The sequence below is a fragment of the Chiloscyllium punctatum genome, chromosome 14 (genome assembly GCF_047496795.1).
Source record: "Chiloscyllium punctatum isolate Juve2018m chromosome 14, sChiPun1.3, whole genome shotgun sequence".
In the NCBI taxonomy this organism is placed as follows: Eukaryota; Metazoa; Chordata; class Chondrichthyes; order Orectolobiformes; family Hemiscylliidae; genus Chiloscyllium; species Chiloscyllium punctatum.
The window spans coordinates 39,266,688-39,294,396 of NC_092752.1; the positions used below are offsets into that span (position 1 = coordinate 39,266,688).

At 39.4% G+C, this 27,709-nt stretch overlaps 1 protein-coding gene across 7 annotated transcripts in view; it reads right to left on the reverse strand.

The window, feature by feature from the left end:
* kiaa1109 (KIAA1109 ortholog) overlaps positions 1 to 27,709 on the reverse strand; it is a 427,165-nt gene that overhangs the window by 185,835 nt on the left and 213,621 nt on the right. For all 7 annotated transcript variants that reach the window (XM_072584210.1, XM_072584207.1, XM_072584208.1 and 4 more), the window contains exons 29-35: positions 20,620 to 20,690; positions 20,123 to 20,293; positions 17,761 to 17,881; positions 13,930 to 14,076; positions 11,845 to 11,972; positions 10,528 to 10,730; positions 4,093 to 4,290 (exon numbers count right to left, since the gene is read on the reverse strand). In XM_072584210.1, coding sequence (XP_072440311.1) covers positions 4,093 to 4,290; positions 10,528 to 10,730; positions 11,845 to 11,972; positions 13,930 to 14,076; positions 17,761 to 17,881; positions 20,123 to 20,293; positions 20,620 to 20,690 — 1,039 coding nt within the window. The remainder of the gene's footprint in view (positions 1 to 4,092; positions 4,291 to 10,527; positions 10,731 to 11,844; positions 11,973 to 13,929; positions 14,077 to 17,760; positions 17,882 to 20,122; positions 20,294 to 20,619; positions 20,691 to 27,709) is intronic.

Below are 27,709 nucleotides of genomic sequence, written 5' to 3' on the forward strand. Positions count from 1 at the left end.
AACCCAGCCAGACCTATTCCCCTACATTTCCCCTGACTAATACACGTAACTTACACATCCCTGAACACTGTGGGCGATTTAGCTTGGCTAAATCCACCTAACCTGCACACCTTTGGACTGTGGAGGGAACTGGAACCCCCAGAGGAAACCCACACAAACGCTGCAGTCGCCCAACGCTGGAATTGAACCTGGGTCTCTGGCGCTGTGAGGCAGCAGTGCTAACCACAGAGTCACCATGCCACCCTAATGGTAAGATAATTCCAGGTAATTAAGAGTGCCTGCCAGAAAGTGGTGTGAGTGGAGTAATGACAAGCTGAGAAGCAAGTCTTTGCAGGTGATCAAAACTGTCAAATAGGTGTGAGCAAAGTGTTAACAGCTTGACCTCACCATATTGTTGTATGTAAAATCTTCAATACAGTTCTGTTTTGACACCATTACCTGCATAACTTGTTATTATCTCTCGACCTTACTTATTTTGTACAGTTTTGGATTACTTGCTACTTTGGTTAGACCCTCATCATGAAACTCTTATACCATTCATGTTATTCCAGCCATTTAGTTTGTCTCTAGCACCATCCTATTTTTGATTGTTTTTTGTAATCATTAATCAGATCATAGGTCATCTCTTCATTTGCTATTCAGCTGTTGGCACTTTACTCACACCATTGGACAGTTTTGATCAGTTGCATAGACTTGTTATTCAGCCTGCCGACACTCCACTCACAATTACTTGGAATTATCTTATTATCTTTCTTCATATAAATTCTGTGCCTGTGTGCTTCCCCCCACTTTATCTGATAAAGCAGTGCTCCGAAAGATTGGGATTTTAAGTAAACCTCTTGGACTATATCCTGGTGTCATGTGACAGAAGACTTTGTCCACCCCAGTCCAACACCAGCATTGCCACATCACAGCTACCATTCAACAAGATCATGTCAGATATTTTTTGTGGACTCAGTTCCATTTAACCACGCAGGAGGAAGTGAGGGCTGCAGATGCTAGAAATCAGAGTTGAGAGTGTGGTGCTGGAAAAGCACAGCAGGTCAGGCAGCATCCGAGAAGCAGGAGAATCGATGTTTCGGGCAAGAGCCCTCTTGCCTGAAACGTCGATTTTCCTGCTCCTCGGCTGCTGTCTGACCTGCTGTATGCTTTTCCAGTATCACACTCTCGACTTCACTTTACCACCCACTCACCATAACCTTTAATTCCTTCACTTTTCAAATATCTTTGCCTCAAAGTCATTCAATGAGATAGCCTCAACTGCTTCACTGGGCAGGGAATTCCACAGATTCACAACCCTTCGGGTGAAGACGTTCTTTCTCAACTCAGTCCTAAATCTGCTCTCCCTTATTTTGAGACTACCTCTCCTAGTTAGTTTCATCTACCAATAGAAGCAACTCCCTGCTTCTATGTTATTTATTACCTTCATAATTTTATATGTTTGTATAAGATTTCCCCCTTCATTCTTCTAAATTGCAATTATTATAGTCCCAGTTTACTCAAATCTCTCCTCGTGAGGCAACTTTCTCAATTCTGGAATCAAACTAGTGAACGTCCTTTGCACCCCCTCCAGTGCCAATGTATCCTTTCTCAAGGAAGGAGACTAAACTACAATTTTACCCAGAAACAATGAAGGAATGGCATCAATATGTCTAGAAGTCAGGATGGTAAGTGGCTCGGAGCAGAACTTGTACATGATCATTGCTCCCATGTATGTGCTGCTGATAGTGGACGGAGGTTTGGAAGGTGTTGTCTAAGAAGCACTGGTGAACTTTTGCAGTGCAATGTGCTGTTACTGTGTACCAGCAGCAGAGGGAGTAAATGTTTGGTATGAGATAATAATCAAGTGGATTGCTTTGCCCTCGACAGTATTCAAGCTTTTTGAGTTGTTCGAGCTACAGTCATCCAGACAAGTGAGGTGTATTCCATCACACTCCTGACTTGTGGACAGACTTCAGGAAGTCAGGAGGTGATTTTCCCATTGCATTCCTAGCTTCTGACCTGTCTTTGGAGGCACAGCAGTTATGTTTCTGGTCAATGATAATTCCCAGGATGTTGAAAATGAGGGATTCAGTAATGGCAATGCTACTGAATGTCAAGGCATGATGGGCAGATTCTTTCTTCTTAGAGATGGTCACTGCATTGCACTTGTGTGGCACAAATGTTACTTGCAACTTGTCAGCCAAGCATGGATATTGTCCAGGACTTGTTGCACATGAACATGGACTTCTTCAGTATCTGAGGTATAAAAATTGCTGAACATAAGGCAACCATCTCTACCTCTCCTAGTGATAGTGATAGTGATAGTGATAGACTGACCTAATGATAGAGGGAAGATCACTAAGAAGCAGCTGAAGATGGTTAAGCCAATGACACTACACTGAGAAACTCGGTATTCTAGATTTGAAATGACTGAACTCCAACAACCACAAACACCTTCCTTTCTGCTAGTTATGATTCCAACCCTAGCAGAGTGCTTTCCCCAATTCCTATCGACTCCAGTTTTGTTAGGGTTCCATGATGCCACACTCCATCAAATGTGGCCTTGCTATGCTCACTTCCCCTTTGGAATTTAGTTTTTGACCATGTTTGAGTCTGTAATGAAGACAGGAGCTCACGGACCTGGTGGAACCCAAACTGATCTTCAATTAGTTTATTACCAAGCAAGTGCAGCTTGATAGCATTGCCGATAACCTCTAGCATCACTTTACTGATTTCCAAGAATATAGTGATGGGTTGACAAATGAATTAGATCTGTTCTGTTTGGCTATACAGGACATACCCAGGCAAGTTTCCATACTGCCAATGTAGTAGCTGATTTGGAACAGCTCAGCTTGGTGGTGTTCTAGAGCACTAATCTCCAACGCTATCACTGGAACACTGTCATAGCCCATAGACTTTGCCATATCCAGTGCCTTTAGCCATTTCTTGATATTACCTGCAGTGAACTGAATTGGTTGAAGACTTGCAACTGTGACGGGAGGACCTGCGGAGCATTCCAAGATGGATCAGTCGCTTGGCACTTCTGGCTAAAGATGGAGGCAAATTCTTCAAACTCATCTTTTTCAGTGATGTGCTGGGTTCTCCAAATTCGAGTTGGTGATACTTGTAGAGCCTCCTCCTCTAGTCAGATGCTTAACCGTCCACCACAACTGGATGTGGCAGGACTGCAGAACCTGATCAGTTGGTTGTGGAATCACTTAGTTCTGAGTGAATGGCAGCCAATTGCTCATTAGACAAAAAGAGATACGAAAGCAAGTTTTAAGGAGTACCGAGTTTACAAAGGGTTATAAAATAGATTAATTGAATTGACAAGAAATTGGCAGATAGAGTATAATGTGGGGAAATGTGAGATTATCCATTTTGAAAGGAATAGAATAATATATAAATGGAGACAGAGTACAGGGGTATCTGGATGTCTTTGCTCATGAATCACAAAAACTTAATATGCAGATATAACAAGTAATTCGACAAGGAAATGAAATGTTGGCCTTTCCTGCACAATGGATGCTATATAAAAGTATGGAAGTCTTGCTATTATTTACTTTTGCAGCATGAAGCACTGGTGAGATCACACCTAGAATGCTGCATATAGATTTAATCTCCTTATTTAAGGAGTAACTACTTGCACTGGAGGTTGCTTCTTGGAATGAAGCAGTTCTCTTGGAAGGCAAGTTTGAGCAGGCCTTTATCTAGTGGAGTTTAGAACAACTCCAATAAGAGGTGACTTGAATGAAACCTGGGATTCTGAGGGGTCTAGACAGGATTAATTTAAGACAGTGTTTTCCCTCACTGGGCTATGTAGTACTAGGGGACACTATTCAAAATACATATTCTTCCAATTAAGATGGAGATTATGATGATTACCTTCTGATGATTATTAATCTTCATGAGGTGGGTGAAACAAAACATTTCAGCAATGATATTGCGAAATGTTAGATAAGTCTCAAGTGACAAAATGGTCTTCTCCTGGTCTTATTTCCTATGTTGTACAATAATCTCATTTACAGCAACTGCTATAGCGTAATGTGGCCACATGCATAGACAACACATTTGTTGTGAACTATACAGAAAAGATAGATAAGATTCTACCTTTTACAGTCAAATTTTCAATGCCACACTCAAACATGATCCATCCCCACTTTTCCATATTCTGTGACGTTTTGGTCGTGTCTGTAGTTTTAAGTGGCTCAGCTTCATCCACGAAAGTAAAATCTTCCAGTTCCTCCAACGTGAAAAGAACTTTTGACTTCTCAAAAGGGATTGCAGTAATAGAACAAATTCCTAAATCTAAATAAAAGCATTAAATCAATATCAGGATTGTCATTCTTAAATCTTATCAGAACAATTTTAATACACAGCAGGCTATTTAGTTCTGTAGATTTATGTTTTATATAGCATTTTTTTTTGAATGAACAAAACATAAATTTCAAACACCATTACTCTGTGCAAAAGTTCTGTAAATAATATTATAATACTCTTCTGTAGATAAAGTCCCCGGAGATAAACCCACTCCATCAAGTCTAGCTTTTTGTGCATCTATGATTTAAATTGCTCCATTTCTGGCCATCATAGTTTCATTGATTTAGGCCCAAAACTTTGGAATTCTCTCCCTGTGCCTGGTGCCCTCTGCAAACTGTCTTCTTCCAAACACTTTTGAGCAGATACATTTAAGAAGGAAACAGGGTGAGTACAAGGCCAATGTGTTCCAGTAAAGACAAAAAGTGGGACCATCAAATCCTGTGAATCCTGGATATCAAGGGATACACAGTTTTGGATAAAGAGAAAAATGGAGGCTTTTGGTAGATACCTAGAGTTCAAAACAGCAGAATCCCTAGAGGAGGACAGAATATGCAAGGGGAAACTTAAAAAGGAAATCAGAAGAACAAAACAGGCCATGAAAGAATAATAGCAGACAAAATAAAAGAAAATCCTAAGTTATTTTACAAGTACATAAAAGATAAAAGGATAACTAGGTAAAGCGTAGACCCATTAAGGACCACAGGGTGCTCACTAGTGAGAGGAACGATGTGCATTTGGAATTCTGGGAGAATAGAAATGTAGACAATGACGAGGTTCTGAGTGGTTTGGCAGGCTTAGAAGTGGATAACTCTCCAGGGCTGGACGAACCGTACTTCATTTGTGCAAATGAGGCGAGGCAAGACAAAGCAGGGACATTAGCAACAATTTTCAATTCATCTCTGGCCACAGGGGAGCTGCAAAAGGACTGGAGGACAGCCAATGTGGTACTGTTATTTAAGTTGAAAGCAACAGATAAACCAGGAAAATACAGGTCAGTCAGTTAACCACAGGTGGTGAGGAAACAATTGGAAGCAATTATAGAATTATAGAGTCGCTACAATGTGAAAGCAGGCCATTCAACCCATGGAGTCCACAACAATCATCTGAAGAGCATCCTACCCAAAAGTATCCCCTTTCCTATTCCTGTAACCATGCATTGCTAGTCCCCTAACCTAAGAATTCCTGAACACAATGGGCAGTTTAGCATGGCCAATCCACCTAACCTGCATATCTTTGGACTGTGGGACCATACTGAGGAAATTCACAGAGACATGGTTCTCAGGAACAGACTTAAATTTGTACTTGGCGAAACTGAGGACTGAAGACGCTGGAAACCAGAGTTTAGATCAGAGTGGTGCTGGAAAAGCACAGTAGGTCAGGCAGCATCTTGGTGTTTTGGGTAAAAGCCCTTCATCAGGAATAGAGGCAGGAAGCATCCAGGTGGAGAGATAAAATCTTAATTTGTACTTGGAGAGGAGGGATTAATCTAGAACAGTCAGCAAGGTTTCGGTAATGGGAAGATTTACAAGAAATGAGTAGAAAAATCTTTTCACTCAGAGGGTTGCATGAATCTGGAACTCTCTGCCTCTCAGGACAGTAGAGTCAGAAATCTTCATTACATTTAGGAGGTATTTGAGATGGAGACTTGTGATGGCAAGGCATACGAAGCTGCGGGCCAAGTAAAACTTGGTTAGAATAGTTAGATGTTTGTTTCTGAGTGGCATAGAATAGATGGATTAAATGGCCTTTTTCAGTGCTGTAGTCTTCAATGACTCTGACACTTTTTCAAACCTATCAATTTCAACCAAATTTTGGGTTTATGTCCAAATATTTTCTTCTTTGATCTGATGGCCAACTTTGTTTGATAATTATTCAGTGAAGTGCCTTGGGATAGTCAATCAAATCAAAGGTGCTACTTAAATGCAACATAGTGTTACTGTAATGTTGAAATAACCAAGAAAAGAACTTAAAAGTGAAAAGGCTAGACGATGCTTCAGTTTTGATCTCCAATGGTTTTGATTTTGAGCACACAGGTATGTCTATTCTTCTAAAAGCTGCTGTCTAACTTGTGACTTCAAATATGCGAAATTAAATCTCGTATTGTACAGTTTAAAAAAGAACGCTTCCTATTCCATCTATTGTTTGGTTCAGTAACTTTTTGACCATTTTGCTGTCAGCACTCTCTGTCTCATCATTTAAACTATTTATTTTACATCACCAAGGTTTATACAAGAATCTCTGCCACTTGTACCAAGAACAACGATTGCATGCTTTTGCAATTAGCAGCTAGAGTTTCAGAAGGAAAAAATAACATGGTTTAATGATCAGCCAACAATCAATCTTATCAAAGTCAGATTTTTCAAAAAGGTTTCTTATTAGTGGTTGCACCTTCTACTACATTAACAGCAATGGAATTACCCCCAGAGGTCTTGTCAACATTTATCCTTCAATGAACAATGCAAAAAACAGACAGTCTGCAGTAAAATGCTGAGCACATATTAGCTGTAACTGTGATGCCAAAAAGTGTTTATTGATTGTAAAGTGACTTAACACCATAGATAGCTGTAAAAAGCACTTTTAAAAAAAAATCAAAGAGTTTTTTTCTTTTATATTAATGACTGATGAAACAATTATTTGAAATAATTTTTGTATTTTGTAGTAGATTTACAAGTTAAAAACAGTAGCGTTTTCTCCTCACATCCCTAAACTAATTCCATCAGTAATTTTCCAAAGATTAGAATTTGGTCAATCTTGCCAGTTTTATCCCCTCCTAACTAAGACACTGAAGCAAATAGCCATTCTTTATGGAGAAAGTGAGGACTGCAGATGCTGGAGATCAGAGTTGAGATCATGGTGCTGGAAAAACAGCAGGGCAAGCAGCATCTGAGGAGCAAGAAAATCGACGTTTTGGACATAAGCCCTTCAGCAAGAATAAGTCTTGTGGGCCGGGGGCTAAGAGATAAATGGGAGGGGGGCGGGAGAAGGTAGCTGAGAATGCAATAGGTAGATGAAGGTGATAGGTTGGAGAGGAGGGTAGAGCGGATAGATAGGAAAGGTGATGGACAGGTCAAGAGGGCAGTGCCGAGTTGGGGGCTTGGCACTGGGATAATGTGGGAGTGTGGGGAATGAGGAAACTGGTGAAATCTATATTGATCCCATGTGATTGCAGGGCCCCAAGGCTGAATAGGAGGCATTCTTCCTCCAGACGTCATGTGGTAAACATTTGGCAAAGGAGGCAGCCCAGGACCTGCGTGTCCTTGGCAGAATGGGAGGGGGAGTTGAATGTTCAGCCACGGGGCAGTGGGGTTGGTTGGAGCAGGTATCCCAGAGATCTTCTCTGAAATGATCCGCAAGTTGATGTACTGAGGACATGGCTGAACACTTCAACTCCCGCTCCCACTCCACCAAGGACATGCAGGTCTGGGGCCTCCTCCATCATCAAACCCCTACCACCCAACGCTTGGAGGAAGAACGCTTCACATTCCACCTTTGATCCCATGTGGTTGCAGGGTCCAATGTAGATTTCACCAATTTCCTCATTCCCTTTCCCCCCCACCTTATCCCAGTCCCAAGCCTCCAACTCGGCACCGCCCTCTTGACCTGCCCATCACCTTTCCCACCTATCCGCTCCACCCTCCTCTCCGACCTATCACCTTCTCCCCTGCATTCATCTACCTATCTCATCCTCAACTACCTTCACCCCCCCCCCCCCCACCCATATACCTCTCAGCTCAGTACCCCCCTCCCATAAGCCTCATTCCTGCTGAAGGGCTTATGCCTGAAACATCGATTCTCCTGCTCCTCGGATGCTGCCTGACCTGCTGTGCTTTTCCGGCACCACACTCTTGGCCATTTTTTATGCACAAGTTCAGGAAATCAGGCTCACTGATATGAGCAAATCCAGTTCGATCAACATCTATTACCCATTCCTAATTGTCCCTCGAGATGATGGTGGTGAGCTGCCTTCTTGAACTGTTGCAATCCTTGAGACATAGGGATATACACCGTGTTAGGAAGGGAGTTCCAAGATTTCAACCCAGTAAAACGAACATAAACTTAGAAAGGTTTGTGGCTTGGAGGGGAATTTATAAATGGCGTTCCCACGTTCTACTGATCTTGTCCTTCTGGGTGGTAGAGATCACAAATTTGAAAGGTGCTGTTGGAATAGGTTTGAGAGTAACTGCAGTGCATCTTATAGCTAGTACAGACTGATACCAGAGAAAGGGAAAGTGGTTTATTTAATGTAGTTGTATTTTCAGAAAGTATTCGATAGGATGCCATATAAAAATAGGAGCTCACTGAATTCTGAACAATGTAGTAACATGAATTGAGGATTGGTTAACACATTGAAGACAGAGTGTCAGGACAAATGTGTCTTTTTCCAAGATCAAATGACGTAACTAGTGTAGTGCCACAAAGATCAGCCCTGGGACCTCAATTACTTATTATTTATATTAATGACTTGGAGAAGGGGTATCCAAATTTGTATCAAAATTTGCTGATGTCACAAAAATAGGTGTGTGAGCATGTTGTGATGAGTATGTAGGGAATCTGCAAGGGGACGCAAACAGGCTAGAGTCAGTGTGCAAAAATATGGTAGATAGTATCTAATGTAGGAAAGAGAGTGATTCATGCACATGTAGGAATAAACAAAAGGCAAACTTAAATGGAGAGACATTCCTAAAAATACTTGCAGCACAGAAAGATCTGAATGTTCTTCTGCATAAAACATGAAATATTTGTATGCAGCTAATTCAGAAGTCAAATGGAATTTTGTCCTTTATTGCCAGGGGCTTAGGGTCAAAAATTTGTCTTGTTGTAACAATGCAGGGTGGTGGCGAGGCCACACCCAAAGACCTTTGTTCGGCTTTGGTCCCCTTATTTAAAAGGGTATATTGGCATTGGAGGCAATTCAAAGAGATTCACTAGTGTGATTCCTGGGGTGAAGAGTTTGATTTATCAAGAAAAGGTTACGCCTTTATTCATGACAGTTTGGAAAAATGAGGGGTGATCTTATAAGTCATAAAGCCATAGAGATATACAGCATGGAAACAGTCCTTTTGGTCCAATTTGTCCATGCAGACCAGATATTCTACATTAATCTAGTGCTATTTGCCAGCATTTGGCCTGCATTCTTCTAAACCCTTCTCATTCATATACCAATCCTGATGCCTTTTAAATGTTGCAACTTTAGCCTCCAGAATCTCCTCTAGCAGCTCATTCCATACATGCAGCACCATCTGCGTGAAAAAGGTTGGCCCTTCGTTCCTTTCAAATTCTTTCTTTCTCACTTTAAACCTATGCGCTCCAGTTTTGGACTCCCCTGTTCTGGGGAAACGGCCTTGAATACTCACCCTATAAGCCCCTCATGATTTTATAAACCTCAATATGGTCACCCATCAGCCTCCAATACTCTAGGAAAAATAGCCCCAGCCAATTCAGCCTCTTCCTGTAGCTCAAACCCTCCAACCCTGGCAACATCCTTGTAAATCTTTTCTGAATCCTTTCAAGTTTCACAATATCTTTCCTGTAGCAGGGAGACCAGAATTGGACACGGTATTCCAAAACTGTCCTAGCCAATGATCTTATTGAAACATACAAGATTCTGAGGGGGCTTGATGGCATAGATGTAGAGCAAATGTTTCCACAATTGAGGAAATCTATAACCAGAGCTCAGAGTTACAGAATAAGGAGGCACTTACTTAAAAGTAAAATGCAAAAGTACTTCTCCCAGAGGACAGCAAATATCTGGAATTCTCCACGCCAGAGAGTTGTGGCAAGCAAATACCGAAAATATTTTAAAAGAGGTACATCGATTTTTGAAAAAGTGGAGCATTGAGGATAATGAAAAGCTGGAAAGTAATAGTCGGGGCCTGTAGCAGTTCAGCCATAATCTAATTCAATGGTGGGTCAAGCTCAAGGGGCTGAATGGCCAACACCTACTCCTTTATGGTCTTAGGTCAGCAACTCCAACGTTTCTTTCATCTGCTACGATTCTGGTAACTAGTACAAATACCAACTGATACCTTTCAACATATAACTAGATTACTCTTGACTGTTTGTCGTAATTTTAAAATACAGACAAGTATACAATGCATGTCCAACTTAGTTTTTTTTTGGAAACTTTTATATTATGAGTACAGTAATAAATGGTCATTTACCTTTTGAAACAGAAATGTCGAAGGATAAATATGAATAATTACTATTACTAGTTATACATCTTACCTGCTGTATTAAGACCTCGTAACTGACCATGTATGCGATGGACATTGAGTTTGGCTGCCAACTCTTTTCCCCTCTCTGCTCCAGAATTTGACCTCAAGGAGCCAGATGATTGTGGCTGCATCTTACTAGTATTTATATATTTATCAAACACAACAGATGCTTTGCCTGCATCGAGGTTGCTGCTTCCATCTTCTACTATACCCCTATGAACAAGAGTTGAAAAAGACAAAGTTCAGACTAATTACAAACACAACACTCATAACATATGTATTTCCAGCTCAAATAGGAAATGTCCTCCTAAACTCTAAGATAAACCATGTTTTAAAATATAATGTACTGCATCAAAATTATTTTTCCAGATCCGTGGGCGGCACGGTGGCACAGTGGTTAGCACTGCCGCCTCACAGCACCGGAGACCCGGGTTCAATTCCCGCCTCAGGCGACTGACTGTGTGGAGTTTGCACGTTCTCCCCGTGTCTGCGTGGGTTTCCTCCGGGTGCTCCGGTTTCCTCCCACAGGTCAGGTGAATTGGCCATGCTAAATTGCCCGTAGTGTGAGGTAAGGGGTAGATGTAGATGTAGGGGTATGCTTCGGCGGGGCGGTGTGGACTTGTTGGGCCGAAGGGCCTGTTTCCACACTGTAAGTAATCTAATCTAATCTAATCTAAAATCTAATCAATAAGCAAATGGCTCTTGTGAGGTCATCTTTTCGCCACTTGAGGATAAGGTTTTCTTTTGTAAAAAATGTCGAATGCCATACATAATTGAATTGTGAAGAGTGAAAATCCACCATAGTTTCTAACAAAGTCAGACTTAAACTGTCCACCTTATCGCAAACTATTTTTTACTTGAGTAACAAAAGCAATTCATAAATTTTTTAAATCAAACTGAAATGAACAGTAACACCCATGTGATACAAATTTATTTCAAAAATTGATATGTTCTATGTTTTATTTATACAGATCCATAAGATCACTTCAAAAAGTAACATATTAACACAATAAACTACCTTTTCCAAAACTGATTACTACATAGCAGAATGATGTGATTAGTGGTTTGAAATATTTACAAACTGGTAAAGTTTTCAAGAAATGTATTAGATCTTAAAAATCTTCAAGATAACATTTACATCCTTAAAACCACATGCCACAAGCACAGCATTCTGAAACTTGAAGCAGTCTTTTTTAAAAAAAGGCATTGTTAGCAGTATTAACACACTTATAGCTGGAAGCAACAAATTTACTGGTGCAATTGGCCTTAATCATGTACCCTGAATATCTAAAACTGTGCCAACCAAATCAAAGTTTTATTAATTTACCTGTTCATCAGAATCTGGGTAGAAATTCTGTCAAAACACAGTGCAACCAGAGAAACCTGAGTAACATTCTTGTTTGTACTGGACGTTGGAGGTTTTTCCACTGATGCTTGCAAAAGACATAAATTCACCTGTAGGTTTTCAATAAGAAACTTAATATAGTTCTTGGTATTACAGATTTTTAAAATGAGATACAAAAGACAATGACCCTGAGGAACTAATTGTCCATTCCTAGCTGCCACATGTTATGAATTAACAACTTAATATGAGACTGAAGTCACAGCTAGGTCACAATGAATATGGAATACCAACTTTCTTCATTCAAAGCACAAATTAACCAATTGAATTTTTCCAATTATCGTCATGGCTGATTTACCTGGTACCAGCCCACAAATCAGATCTAATTTTGCATCTCACATGATCCCTGCCATGCCAATCCAATACTGTAATCACTGTGTTGCTAAACTACATAAACTATTTTAACCTAAGACAAAAATAATGACAATTTTTTTTAATGGAAAGACAGAAAGTTATCAGGTCTACAAGTACTTCACACTGAAACACAAACAGTGGATACAAAAGGAACTTTGAGAATGAGAAGTCATGCAATGACTTGTCAAGAAAGTTATCAAACAAGGCCCCTATCGCATCATGAATTTGCAATGCCAAGGGAGTGCTTCAACTAAAACTGCTTTTTCAGAAGGAATGCTGTATTAAAAGCCATTTTGAACTTTTTTTCTAAAGAACACTTCACTACCCAAACTCTATCATCAAACTAGCAACCTCCTCCCAATGCTGATGGGAGTGCTTGATGCACAGTATACACCCGGCACCCTTCGATACTTAATGCCACCACAGCATATTGTCATGCTGTTCCTACTTCATCATACAAAGATACCAAACAAAATTAAATGTATTTTGCTGTACTAAAATCAATCATCAAAATCTTTGGTCATCAAATAATTAGTGAGTTTAACCCAATGTGCACAAGCATGTGCATGCGTCAAATTATTTGTCCATAAGCAATTGTAAATTTTCTTCAAAATAAGAACATTGTACAAATTCATTACTTCCAATTTATTCACATACATCAAAATATTACAACCTAAAATCTTCAGATAATTATGAGATTTCTACATACTTCTAGGGCCAATCCTCACTGGGTTTGGGAGAATGCAAGGAAATCTGTAACTGACTTGTAAGCAAATATCAACGATAACCCACTACCATCGGACTAGCCAACTTTTGCAGCTCAGAAATTATGACTTCACATACCTTTTATGCCTTTCACACCTGGAGTGGTGTTTGTAGTGCTGTTTACGAACTGTGCTATAGGACATGAGGAGTGTGGATGTAGAGGTGTTTAAAGCCTCCCTCAGCATCACCCTTCATCTCCCACATGTTCTACCTACCCTCTCATATCAAACCATGTAACTTCCAATCACCCATTCTATCTCTATATATCCTCCATACCCTGTCAGATTAACCCTGTCATCTCTATGCTCTCCAGGCATATTTCATAGATGCACATCCAGTATGTACTACATACAATATTCAGTTGCCACTTGAAATAAATCAAACATGTTCTACATTCCTTGGACATTTTCATCCTGTAGCATCAATTCTGTTCACCAGAAGTGGCCCAGTGGGCACTCACACTCTACACCCAGCTCTAAGCCAGCAAGTTGGGCTTCTTACTCATGTAAAGTTTGAGAACAGGTTGACAATGCTTCGACCCAAAGACGTTTGAAAGGGCTAAAATCTCTACAAACCTCTCGCCATAAAAAGAAAAAGCCACCAGACCACTGATGCTACCATGAGGAAAACTCTTATTATATATAAATGAAGAATGTGACCTCAGGTAGGTCAGGTGTGCATTTTCCATACTCTATAGTCGTGAACCACAAAAAGGTAAAGCCAGGAATACAGAGGAAAATCAAATACCCTCCTCAAAATAATTAAGCCTGATCACTCGTACTCAAACTTGCCTCCAAATCCACACAAAAGATCAGCTCCTAACTTTAAAAAAAGAACGCAATTCCACACACACCATTTTCAAAAGGAACATAAATTTGGATCAGTGCATACCTTTGGTATGGAAACATTAGCTTGAAGACCCTTTATCTTCACATTATCTTGTTTACTTGCTGGATTTGACTGTGTCTGGCCGGTTTTGGTCATACCAGTTGCACCATTTTCTATTTTGGAAACTCGACCTTCGTGTCTTGAAGTTGTCTGCCAAGGGAATGGTTGCTCAATAAGCAATTATGAAGTTTAAATGAGTTTACATTACCAATAACTGCTATTAATAGAGAGAATAAACAATTAGAACTATATAATAAAGTGTCTTCTGCTTATAATCCTTCCTGAGAAAAATCCAGGTGGCTTTTCCAAATTTCTTTGCATTCAGGCTTTGAAATATTTGAGGCAATTGAGTTCACACGTCCATAGCTACATGATTAGAGACATGTAATTCCCTGTGAAAGTCCAATAAAGGAGAAAGTGCATTTGAACAAGTTGCAGTTACACTGATATCCTCTCATCTATGCAAGATGATGGACTTGGGAGAAAATCCATTGTGAAGGGGCAGCTTCTTGTGGCCCAGTTTTACAGATGGTTGAAGAGACCAATCCAAGAGAAGCAGGCTTTTCCACAAATGCTGCAAGTATCGTTGTAGGCTTTTTTTTAGTGTTGCTGGCTGTTGCCAAGCCATTGTAACCATGGTGTCATGGTAGTGCACACTGACTCACAGGTGATGTGTCCATCTGTGAATGGCTCGTGACTTCCAGATGCAAGACCTTCATGTCAGATAAGGAAGCATCCCTGAAATTAAGTTTTTGGCATCTGGTTGCCTTCGGGTTGCAACTACCTCACCATACAAGAAATCCACAGATACAGACAAATAGAAATCAGAACAGAAGAAGGTCATTCAGTTTTTCCAGCCTGCTCTACCATTCAATACAATAAATGGTTTACCATTCAACTCAGTATTGATCCCTTTAGTCCTAAGAACTAGATCTAACGCCTACTGAATATATTCAATTGTTTGGCCACAACTGCTTTCTATTTGACAACTGCACAGATACTCTAAGTGAAAGCAGTAGTCTTCACCTCATTCTGATATGACCAACCCTGTCAACCTGGCCCTGGACTCTCAGTTATCAGGAATGTCCTTCTTGCATTGACTGTAGTCCCGTTAGATGTTTACCACTTTCTATGAGATCGTCCTCATTCTTCTAAATTCTAGTGAATATATAGACCTAACCAATCCATTCTCTTTTCCTAGAACAGTTCTATCATCCCAAGAATCAGCCTAGTAAACCTTTATTGTATTCCTTCAACAGCTAGAACATCCTTTCTCAGACAAAGAGACAAAAACTACATGGAATATTCTATGTGTGGTCTCATCAAGGCAGTTTTCAATTGCAACAAGACAGCCTTACTCTTGTACTCGAATCCTCTCACTATGAAGGCCAACATACCATTTCCCTTCTTTACCACCTGTCGCACCTGCATGCTTACTTTCAGTGACTGGTATACAAGGGCTTCCAGGATTGGCACACCTCCATACTTTCCAATCATCATTCAGATAATAATCTGCTGTCCTGTTTGTTGGTACTAAAATGGACAACCTCACAATTAACCAAATTTTCCTTCATCTGCCTTGCATTTCCCACTCATTTAACCTGTCCAAATTATAATGAAATATATCTGCATCATCCTCATAGCTCACCCTCGAACCCAGCTTTGTGTCATCTGCAAAGCTGGAGATATCACTTTTGTATAACTGTCTCCCATCCTGCAAGTGTGTCCAAACCAGTCATGTCATTTCTGCTTGATGAACATTTCAATACTTTGGAGATTTGTATTTCAGAGGTCTGCTATATCCCTAATTTTGTTCCTCCATAAAATGCTGAGAATGTGTAACAAACGATGAAGGTGAAAGTTGAATCTGATACACTCAAACTTGAGCATGACTTAATAAATACATTTTTTTAAAAAACTTTTCAGTTTGCATTTATCAGGACAATCACTAGAAATACCAAAGCAAAGGAAAAAATGCATTTATGCTGTACAGGAGGAGACTGCTGATTGTTTGAAAGTGGATCTGCTTGGTAAAGATATTGTCATGGAGAATGCATTAGTTAATGATAATGGATATTTGCTAGCAAGCTTTGTTTGAATTTTAAATCAGGCAGATTGACATAGCTTGGTCAAGACTCTGCACCGTAAAATTAATCAGAAAATTAAATCAGTCCATACACATTCTTCTATCTGCAAAGAACAACACCTTGCATGTTAATATATGCAGCTTCTAGTACATACAAGTGTGCCATAAGTGAGCCTGACTCACAATCCTAAATTGGCTGTCAGTATAATTTCTGTGCACTCAAGATTATTTAACAAATGATGTCCAATTGCAGAAACTGATATAAGAGATTGTGTTGTGAACTTTCTAACTTAACTCAATATGGATGACAGCCATTCTTGGTTTCATTTCTCATAGCAATGTCTTAGCCAAAATAAACCTGCTTGGTTTAAAAATGTGAGTAAAGCTTGCTACTTAAATGTCTGTCATCATTAACTGGTGCATTATTTATGGCAATACTCCTACCATAGTCAACCCTCAAACAGCAAAGCTGTTCTGTAAGGAATCAACTTGGTAAACGTTTGTTGCACTCCCTCTATGGCAAGTACATATTTTCTAAGGTAAAACTTTTACCAGATATGAAGGAATTCAGGGCCAAAGAGAGGCTGGCGAAGTTTTTGCACAGTTCTGTTTATAACAGAAAAGATTGAGACATCTGAATAGAACATTTGAAGATAATGCAAAGGGATGACAATAGATAGAAAAACACCATACCCTATGGAGAATGAATTTATAAACTTTGCTTATTGGCCCAAAGATCAAATGGGAGATGAGGGTAAGTTCATCACATTCAGAATTGTCAGGATGTGGAATACACTACCTGGAAGGGTAGTTGATTCAAACTCCATCAATAATTTTGAAAGGGAATTTGGGAGTTTGAGAATAAGGAACTCACAAAGTAACAGTAAAAAGCCAGAGTTATGGGACTAAATACAACTACTCTTTCAAAAAGCAGTCACTGATCTGACTGGTCAAACGGCATCCTTCTGTGCTATAGGGCTCTTATGATTCTGTCACCTTGATTAAAGCTTTATTAAAAAGCTGCATTAAACAGCATCTTAAGAAATAAAGTAGAGGACATAACAGAACTTAAGAACTATTGGTAACTAAACATCAGATCTATAAGGGGCAGAATTTGGAGGAAGGCAAAGATATTAGAGGGTTGTAGGGGTGGAGGAGGTCAATTGAGCTTGAAAGAGGTGAAGTCTTAAACTGATTTAAAAACTACACGAAGGTTTTGAATCCAACACACTGTTGAATCAGGAGCCAACCTTAAAAAAGTCAGCGCAGGAATGAAGAAACAATGCAACTTGTTGCAAGTTCAGACAGCGTAGCATCATTTTAAATAAAATCCGAGTAGGGTGGAAGATGGAAGTCTAGTCTGGAAATCATTGAAAAGTCAAGTCAAGCAATAACGTGTTTCAAGATAAATTCACTGATGGATGAGCTGAGATGGAGCAAAGTAAGGCAATGATACAGAGGTGGAAGCCAGTTATCTTGATAATAGAGTGAACATCATTAGAAGCTCATCTGGGGTCAAATATAAATGCAGCATCCTGGAAAAAATTGTATTGTATCTAAGTTTTATTACATGTATTGAAAATTATTTAAATTACAAAAAGAGCAGTTAACCAGAAGTGCTTAGACTTAGCAAATGTAACACATTGATCAAAGCTATTTTCTTACAACAATTAGCTATTTTGAGACACAGTAATGGAACATTGCATCTCATTTCTTATTATCATCCCCAAATTCCAATCTGCTCTTACCAATTCTGAACTAGCTGACTTGCTGTTCAGATATGCCTCCTTCAGCACTTTAGCATGCAGATCATCCACAATCGCAGCAGGATGCCAAATGCTAGAAAAGTGAACCATTGCTTCAAAATATCTATAAATGAGAATATCAATTATTCGTTTCTCAGATGGAAAGAATATGTACAACAGATAATGCAAGGGACGACAATGGATAGAAAATATGCTGCCCTCTGGGGAATGAATTTATAAGCTTTGCTTATTGACCCAAAGATCAAATGGGAAGTTTATTATGCTCAGAATTGTCAGGATGTGGAATACACTACCTGGAAGGGTAGTTGATCCGAACTTCATCAATAATTTTGAAAGGGAATTTGGGAAATACTTGAGAATAAAGAACTCACAAAGTAACAGTAAAAAGATATGGGACTAAGTATAACTGCTTTTTTAAAAAGCAGTCACTGATCTGACTGGTCAAATGGCATCCTTCTTATGATTCTAACACCTTGATTAAAGCTTTATTCAAAAGCTACATTAAACAGCATCTTAAGAAAGAAAGTAGAGATTCGGGGAGGATATAACAGAGCTTAAGATCTACGCATGAACAAATAAGACAGCAATGCCTATGCCACTGTGTCTGAAAGGGTTCACCAAATTGTTTTGTATAAATTCCTTGTAAAAGTTTTCAAGGCCCTGAACTATCTACATTTCTTGACATAGTAGGTTACGTAAAATGAGTAGCATCCTTCTTAGTATAAGATTAGCATCCACATGTACCAAACGGTGCTTCCACATATAGGATAACATTGAGAGGAGGTGGAAGTCACTTTGGGATGCTGTAATTTTAAATGTTAATGTGTTAGTAACTAACTCTATAAGCCCCAATGAACCAGTGATCCTGTATTGTAAATGAAGGAGCTACCTATAATATATGTGAAATTAAATTCACGTGAAAGAATTAGGACAGGCAGAATCTTAGTATAAATATTTAAAATATCAAAGTTAAGACTGATACAACTCTACATTTTCTTTAATTAATTGTCAGACATTGCAAAACATTTTGAACGTATCGAGCTGCATTATAATAGGACAGAGAAGGATGGGTTTGTTAATTTGTGGACGACATTAAAGCTTTATTCAAAAGAGTGGAGTTGTGGATAGTGCTGAAGCATGTTGCAGGTTACAGAGGGACATAGGTAAGCTGCAGAGCTGGGCTGAGAGGTGGCAAATGGAGTTTAATGCGGAAGAACGTGAAGTGATTCACTTTGGAAGGAGCAACAGGAGTAAGGAATACTGGGCTAAAGGTAAGATTCTTGGTTGTGTAGATGAGTTAAGGCACATGGTGTGTTTGCTTTTATTGGGAGGGGATTTGGGTTTCGAAGCCACAATGTCATGCCACAGCTGTACAAAACTCTGGTGTGGCCGCACTTGGAGTATTGCGTACAGTTCTGGTCACAGCATTATAGGAAGGATGTGGAAGCTTTGGAAAGGATCCAGAGGAGATTTACTAGCATGTTGCCTGATATGGAAGGAAGGTCTTTCAAGGAAAAGCTGAGGGACTTGAGGCTGTTTTTGTTAGAGACAAGGTTGCAAGGTGACTTGAGACATTACAGGATAATCAGAGATTAGATAGGGTGGACAGTGAGAGCCTTTTCCCTCGGATGGTAATGGCTAGCACTAAGGGACATAGCTTTAAATTGAGGGGTGATAGATATAGGACAGATGTCAGAGGTAGTTTCTTTACTCAGACAGTAGTAGGGGCATGGAACGCACTGCCTGCAACAGTAGTAGACTTGCCAACTTTAAGGGCATTTAAATGGATAAATATATGGATGAAAATGGATTAGTGTAGGATTGATGGGCTTCAGATTGGTTCTACAGGTCAGCGCAACATCAAGGGCCGAAGGCCCTGTATTGCACTGTAATGTTCTATGTTCTAAGATTACAATGAAAGATTTTACGAATAAGTGTGAATAAGTGTTCAATTTTTTAACTGGATGTGGAATAAAAAAAGATAATAAAAGAAACTTTTAAGTGAGAAGAGGCAAAATAACTTAATTTAGCTCCCAATTTTTTTTATATATTGTGGGATGAAAAATTATAATGCTGAAACATGCTGTATTAACAACTCAAAATGATGTCACTTCCACGATTTCTTACTGGCAATGCACGATTACATCAGTTACATTAGCAATACAAAGGAAGAAAAAAAAAATGCAAGTTTAATCCTAAAGACAAACAAGTAGTATCTTAAAATAAAAATGATAATAAATGCTTCTTTTCATTGTAATCCTTCTTATTTCATATCGCATGACCTCAAATTGATGCAATGCAGATACCCCAATTGCTGTTTTCCAAAATATGATGAAGCACTCACCTGTCAAAGGCTTCGGTCACAAGTGGGGTAAGGACAATATCCACTGTTCCTTTTACTTCTACTATGGCAGTGGTCCTGGTCTGAGAGACTGGCTGATCAAGGCTCCACTGTTCAGTAACTGTGTCATCTGTACTTTCCATTATTGTCCTTTCCAGTGGAGTGTAAGGAGTACTGGAATTGTGATTTCAAAATAATTGTATTTCAAAATAATACATTCATATAAATAATTCTGCTGAACACTGGCATTCAGTTGGTTTATGAGTGTAATTTACAATACTGTGTATATACAATCAACAAGCACATTTCCATAAATAATGGCAGAGTTAATTCCATCTTTCAAACTGTTAAGTTGAACAGGTTTCTCGACAGGTCATTATTTGCACAAAGCCCATGACACAAAAAAACTGCAAAATGTGGTTGTAGAAAAATACAATCTATTTTTTAAATGCTATTCAAATTTTAATGTTTTGGCAAACAATACTAAAAGAAAAAAATACCTCGAATTTGATCCCATGAGTTGAGCACCTCTGTCGAGTAATGCATTTGCTGCAAGACCTTGTTTAATGATCTAGAAATAAATCAATACAGAACAATTAATATCTTTAAGGACATGAAACCTTTTAAAATATTTCCATATTTGCTGATGTGTGTTTCAATAAATTTGCTTTTGTGATCAGACCCAATATCGCAATCTGAGAGTTTACTGTAAAAAGATGCATTTTACTGATTTGCATTCATCAGTACAATTTGCAAAAATACCAATTTAAGCATAAAACTGACATTCATACTTTGAGAGAGACAGGCTAATAGATTGGCAATTAGATTCTGATTGCTGAAAGATTTGTCATGGAGAATGCACCAGTTAACGGTGATTGACTGTTAACTGCCAGATATGGTTAACATTTTAACCAGATATGTTGAGTGTACTTTCAATGTGAATTCCAGTAGCAGTGTGATGCTGGCTATATAGGCCACACATCCCAAAGATTGCCAGATCATATCAAACAGAATAGCTTTTACCTGCTTGCAACAAGATACTAAATTGTTACCAACTAACCTGCAATTGTGTAAAAATTTAAAGTGATTTTTCAATTTGGCACATAATCCTGTGTGCAAGAGGAATATACACGTACCACCCTCTGCGTGAAAACATTGCCCCTTAGGTCTTTTTATATCTTTCCCCTCTTACCCTAAACCTATGCCCTCTCATTCTGGACTCCCCCACCCCAGGGAAAAAAACTTTGTCTAGTTATCTTATCCATGCCCCTCATGATTTTATAAACCTCTGTAAGGTCACTCCTCAGCCTCCGACGCTCCAGGGAAAACAGCCCTAGCCTATTTAACCTCTCCCTATAGCTCAAAGCCTCCAATCCTGGCAACATCCTTGCAAATCTTTCCTGAACCCTTTCAAGTTTCACATTAGTGTCACCCGTGCTGACACTAATGTAGAGCAGTGCAAATTATTCAGTAATTTTTGTTGGTTTGTAACTCAGTGTAAATATTTATCACGACAAATTTTAAGGTTTTTGTTTATTTAATGTACTAATAAAAGAGGGAGCTCTTAACTTGCTACTTATGCCAGCAAATTCTAGCCCAATTTCTTTGTGCTGTCCTAAAGAAGCAAATTGTTCTATACCAAAATCATTAAAATACAGCATGTCAGGAAAAGTGTAGAGTTATGAAAATACTGCAAATCTCAATAATGTCGACAATATCGCCACTAAGAGGCAGTCCTAGGGAGAATGAGACATGTATATTGTATAAAGATACAATCTGCAATGACAGTAGAAGACGACAGAAATAATATATCAGGAAAATCAAATTGCTCAGTGTTAGACAGTTATGAGGTAACAGTAATATGAGAAAGATCAGGTGAGCAATTTGTAGAAATATGAAACAATTGATATCAAACAGAATGAGAACAAAGTGTGGTGGACTGCGTTTTTTCTACTGGGGCAAAAAATTTATTTTTGCATTCATTACCGATCCGGATATTGCATTTCATCCCTTGCACCACAGTAAAAGAAATCATTGTGAAAATGTAATGGCAAACCTTGCGTTTGGTGATGAAACAAATTACATAGTCACAATTATGTTTGAGACATTTTACAAGGTGTTTCATGAACTAGCCACCAGGTTAAGCAAATCAGGAACTGAAAGGGTGTGATGTCCTGATTTTGGCAAGTACCATAGGCTGAATGGAATGAACAGAGAAAGAGTAGAAGGATTAATGTGTGGTTGTAGGATTGATGCAGGAAAGGTACACATTGCTCAGTACTATATGGATATCTGCAACTAGGAAAGGATTACATATATTCCAGTTTTGACCGTATCACAGCTTTATAGGATCTAGAGCAAAAAAACACAATTTTGACTAGCTGATCCTTGTTGGTATTCATAGATCACGTATGCCTTTACCCACTCTAATGAGTTCTCCCACCCCTCTGCTATATCCCTTTATTCCTTTCTCCCTCATGTATGCATAAATGTTATCTACTTCAATCATTTCACATAGCAATGTGTTCCACACTTTCACCACTGTGTTAAGAAAAACAATGAAGAAAATCATACATTTTACAAGTTCTCAAACAAACAGCAATCAACTTCATGATTTACCATACTTCCAACCTAGCTATCCTGCAGTTTAACAATTGTATTGGCATCAAACATTTCATCTTAGGACTAATCAAACAAAGCCCTTATGTACAAAGCTCTAACAAAGTATTAAGTACAGTCATTATTTTATTCATTTGTGGATTGTGGGCAAAAAAAACCATCTGGTTCACTAATGTCCTTTAGTGAAGGAAGCTGTCCCCTAACTGGTCTACATGTGACTCCAGAAGCAACAATGTAGTTGACTCTTAACTGGGATGAGCAATAAAAGCTGGCCTAGCCAGTGACATCTATATCACATGAATAAATAAAAAAAACTGACCAGCCTAACTCCATTGGTGGGAAAACTATTGGAAGAAATTCAGAGAGACAGAATTAGTGTGCACGAGAAGAGGCACAGGAGAACTTATAGTGAAGGTAAGAGCCAACGGGAATCCAAGGAAATTTGGCTAATTGAATTCAGAATTGGTTAAGTGGCAAAAAGCAGAGCGTAATAGTGGAGGGCAGTTTTTATGACTGGAAGCATAGAGCCTTTGTTGTTTGTGGTATTTATAAATGATTTTGACTTCAATGTAGGAGGGGAAATCAATAAGTTTATAAATAATATGAACCACTCACTTCACTTTCAACAACATAGTCTACAAACAAACCAACAGCACACCCATGGGATCTCCACTATCAGGAATCATAACAGAAGCAATAATGCAAAGACTAGAACAAACAGCCCTACACCAACCACCAAACCAAAAATCTGGATCCGCTACGTCGATGACATCTTTGTCATCACAAAACGAAACAAGATAGAAGAGACATTTAACATCATCAACAACACCCTCACAGGCATAAGGTTCATCAAGGAGGAAGAAACCGACAACAAATGTGCATTCCTGGATGTCACAGTCGAAAGAAAGGACAACGGAGAACTACAAACCTGCGTATACAGAAAACTGACAAACACTGACCAAATACTGAACTACACCAGCAACCATCCCAACACACATAAACGAAGCTGTATTAGAACACTATTCCAACGAGCCACCATACACTGCAGCACAGACAAACTTCAGAAAACAGAGGAGAACCACCTATACAACGAATTCAAGAAGAACGGATACTCAAAAAATACAGTCCGCAGATTCCTCAAGAACAAACCACGACAAGCTGATCTAACACAGCCAGAAACCCTAACCACCTTACCATACGTCAAAGAAGTTTCAGACATGACAGCCAGACTACTAAACCCCTCGGAATCCTAGGAGCACACAAACCCACCAACACACTCAAACAAAAACTAACAAACGTAAAAGACCCAGTTCAATCCATGGACAAAACCAACATCATCTACAAAATTCCATGCAAGGACTGCCACAAACACTACGTAGATTAGATTAGATTGGATTGGATTACTTACAGTATGGAAGCAGGCCCTTCGGCCCAACAAGTCCACACCGCCCCGCCGAAGCGAAACCCACCCATACCCCTACATTTACCCCTGCACCAAACACTACGGGCAATTTAGCATGGCCAATTCACCTGACCTGCACATCTTTGGACTATGGGAGGAAACCAGAGCACCCGGAGGAAACCCACGCAGACACGGGGAGAATGTGCAAACTCCACAGAGTCAGTCGCCTGAGGCGGGAATTGAACCCAGGTCTCTGGCGCTGTGAGGCAGCAGTGCTAACCACTGCACCACCGTGCCGCCCATACGTAGGACAAACAGGAAGTAAGTTAGCCACCAGGGTACACGAACACCAGCTAGCCACAAAAAGACACGACCCTCTCTCCCTCGTAGCCCTACATACGGATGAAATAAACCCCACCATTTTGACTGGGACAACACATCTATCCTGGGACAGGCCAAGCAAAGACATGCCAGAGAATTCCTAGAGGCCTGGCACTCCACCACAACGCCATAAACAAACACATAGATCTAGATACCATCTATCAACCCCTCAGAAAACGAACAGGAAATGACATCACCACAAACCCCAGGAACCTCATCCAGGACAAGCCTATAAATAGAAAGCAGGAGACAACAGCTTCGCTTCACTTGGAGGTCGCCACTGATGATGTTACCTAGCCAGGTAATGAAACGTCGGGATATCAAACCTACAGCTCAGCGAGCAAACCTACACCCTAAACCTCAACCTGAGCTATTAATGATGAAAAATGATGAGGTGTTAAATAATGAGGAGGATAGTCTTCAATTACTGAAGGATACAGACAGGCTGATCATATGGACTAATCAGAGGCAAATGGAATTCAATCTGGATAAATGTGAAGTTATGCACTTGGACACAAATAAGGCAAGGGAAAACATGACAAATGGTAGAACATTGGGAAGCACTGAGGATCAGAGACACATTGGTATACATATCCACCAGTTCCCTCAGACAGTGGGACAGATAGATAAAATGGTTCAGGCGCCATATGCGATATTTGCTTTAATTAAGTGAGCCAGAGTGTAAGAGGAGGAAGGTTATGCTGGAACCACATAAAATGCTGGTTAAGCCACAGTTACACAGTTGTAGAGAGGAGATTGAGGAGAGACATGATTGAGCTATGTAAAATTATGAAAGGTATAGATAGGGTAAACAGGAAGGATCTTTTCCCTTTGTTAGATCGATCAATGACCAGAGGACATAGATTTAAGGATTAATGGAAAAGGAGATTTAGAAGAGATGCAAGGAAACTTGGGAACCTGAAACTCACTGCTTGTAAGGGTGATAGAGGCAGAAACTCTCATAACATTTTAGTATTTAGATGTGGACTTACGATGCCAAGGCATACAAGGCTATAGGCCAAGTGCTTGTCAGGACCAGCACAAACTTGATGGACCTTTTTCTTTGCTGTAGAACTCTATGACTCCATCATTGCAGAGAATCAAAAATATTATAGATTCAAAGGTGAATCATCAAACAACAGGATAATCAAAGACTAACATCAGAAAACACTGGGTAGATGATTGGGATTGCAGTTTCATCAGTTTTATTTAAAGAAAAATTAGGGAGGTGCATCAAATTGAGCCCTGGGAAGCTGCACTTTATTATATAAACTAATAAATCAAAAGAACCAAAATAACTGAACAATTATCTTAAGTGATTAAACATGTAAACAGTTTGAACAGATATGCCCGAGCTGGTGGTGTACAATAACTGCAGCATGTCAGAATTTCTGGATAGCACTATGATCCCAAACAATCAGATCTGCAATGCAAGCTGCGACTTGAGGAACTCTGATTCAGAGTTTTTAGGCTGGAACCTCAGTTGCAGTTATTGCAATGCATTGGGGAGAGGGGGAGTTCCAGAATGCCTCATTCACTTATCATCCTTTAGTTAAGCAATTCTTCAGAGGTAATCAATGGTCAAGGGTAGGGGACATCATTGCAAGACTGGGAATATAAGTTACAGTATTAAAACATTCTTAGTTCTCATCTTAAAATCAACAAGGCAATAGTTACTTCTTTGAATGTCAAGGAATACAGGAAGGGAAAACTGATGATAGTACCATGTTAGAGGAGGTTACTCAAGTCGAAGAGTAAAAGAGAATATAATTAGTGGTAGGACACATTCGGGAGAATAGACATTTGTTCTATATGGTGGAAGCCAAGAGATACCAAGGTTATGTTGCCTGTCTAGTACAAAGATTTTGAGACATCATCTGAAGGCTGGTGAAGAACTTGGGAGTGAGAAGAGAAGGATCCAGATAAGACATCTATATAAGAAGCAACAACATACGTAAAACTAAGAATGAGGTTGCACAGGGGAAGCTTAAGAAATGGATTTCTAAATAAATAAGTAGAAACTCAAGAATAATAGTGTACGTATGACTTTCAGACCATGCGCAAATTAATACGGCATCACATGTAACTCAAAGATTGGTGTGAGAAGAAGGAACTTTGATTCAAGAGGCAATGACACCAGTACAGGAGGGAAGAGTGAGCTCCACTATTTGCACAGATATCTCTCAAACTGGACTGCAATCAGTATTCTGGTGAATCAAATAATTAAGGCTGAGGACAGGGTTTAAACTAAGAGTGTGACAGAAGGTGTCAGGTAATATTAAATTTAGAAATCTAATGGGAAACGTCAAGGTCACAGAGTCATGTTGCACTTTGGACACTTGGGTGTTCTTACACAATACGTACAGAAATTTAACATGCAGATATGGCAATCACCTTTTTTTGGGGAGTTGGGCGGGGGGGCGGGTTTAACCCATATGAAGAAGGACTAGAAAAATTGGGCCTTTTTGCTCCGGATTTTAGAAAAATGAAAAGTTAACTCATTCAAAAAGGTAGTTCGTTGAAACATACAAGATTCTAAAAGGGCTTGAAATGGTAGCCACTGAGATGCCTGAGAAATACCGAACATGTGACATCAACTTCAAACGTGTGGTTCATCTTTCAGAATGGAGGTGAGAGGTTAAGAACCATGAATCTTTAAGAATGTCTACTCCAAAAAGTTTTGGATATGCCAACAAAAAATATACAGCACTCCAGTTGTAATGAAATGATCTAAAGCATTTCACAGGAGCATTATGAAACAAAATACATCACCACGTTGGTTAAAGAGATTCAAGATCAGATGACCAAAATCCTAGTCAAAGAGTTTCTTTCTAAATAGAGTCTTAAAGGAGCAAAGTGCTTCAGAGAGGTGGAGAATAATCCAGGGCTTTAGGCCAAGCAACCTAAGATGTGGCCACCAATGGTGGCGCAATTATAATTTTGGAATGCACAGCAGGTCATAATAGAGGAGGGAAGATAACTTGGAGATTGGTTTGCTGGAGAATACAGAAACATGAAAGGGTAAGGTCACAGCAGAATCTTAAAACAAGGATAAGACTTTAAAGGAGATTTTTTAAAATTTTTTTTTAAAATCGGGATTCAAAGAAGATAATCAAGCATAGAAATAATAGCAGAATTGAACTTTAGAGTTAAGATACAGCTAGCAGAGTTTTGGATAAGTTTATAGA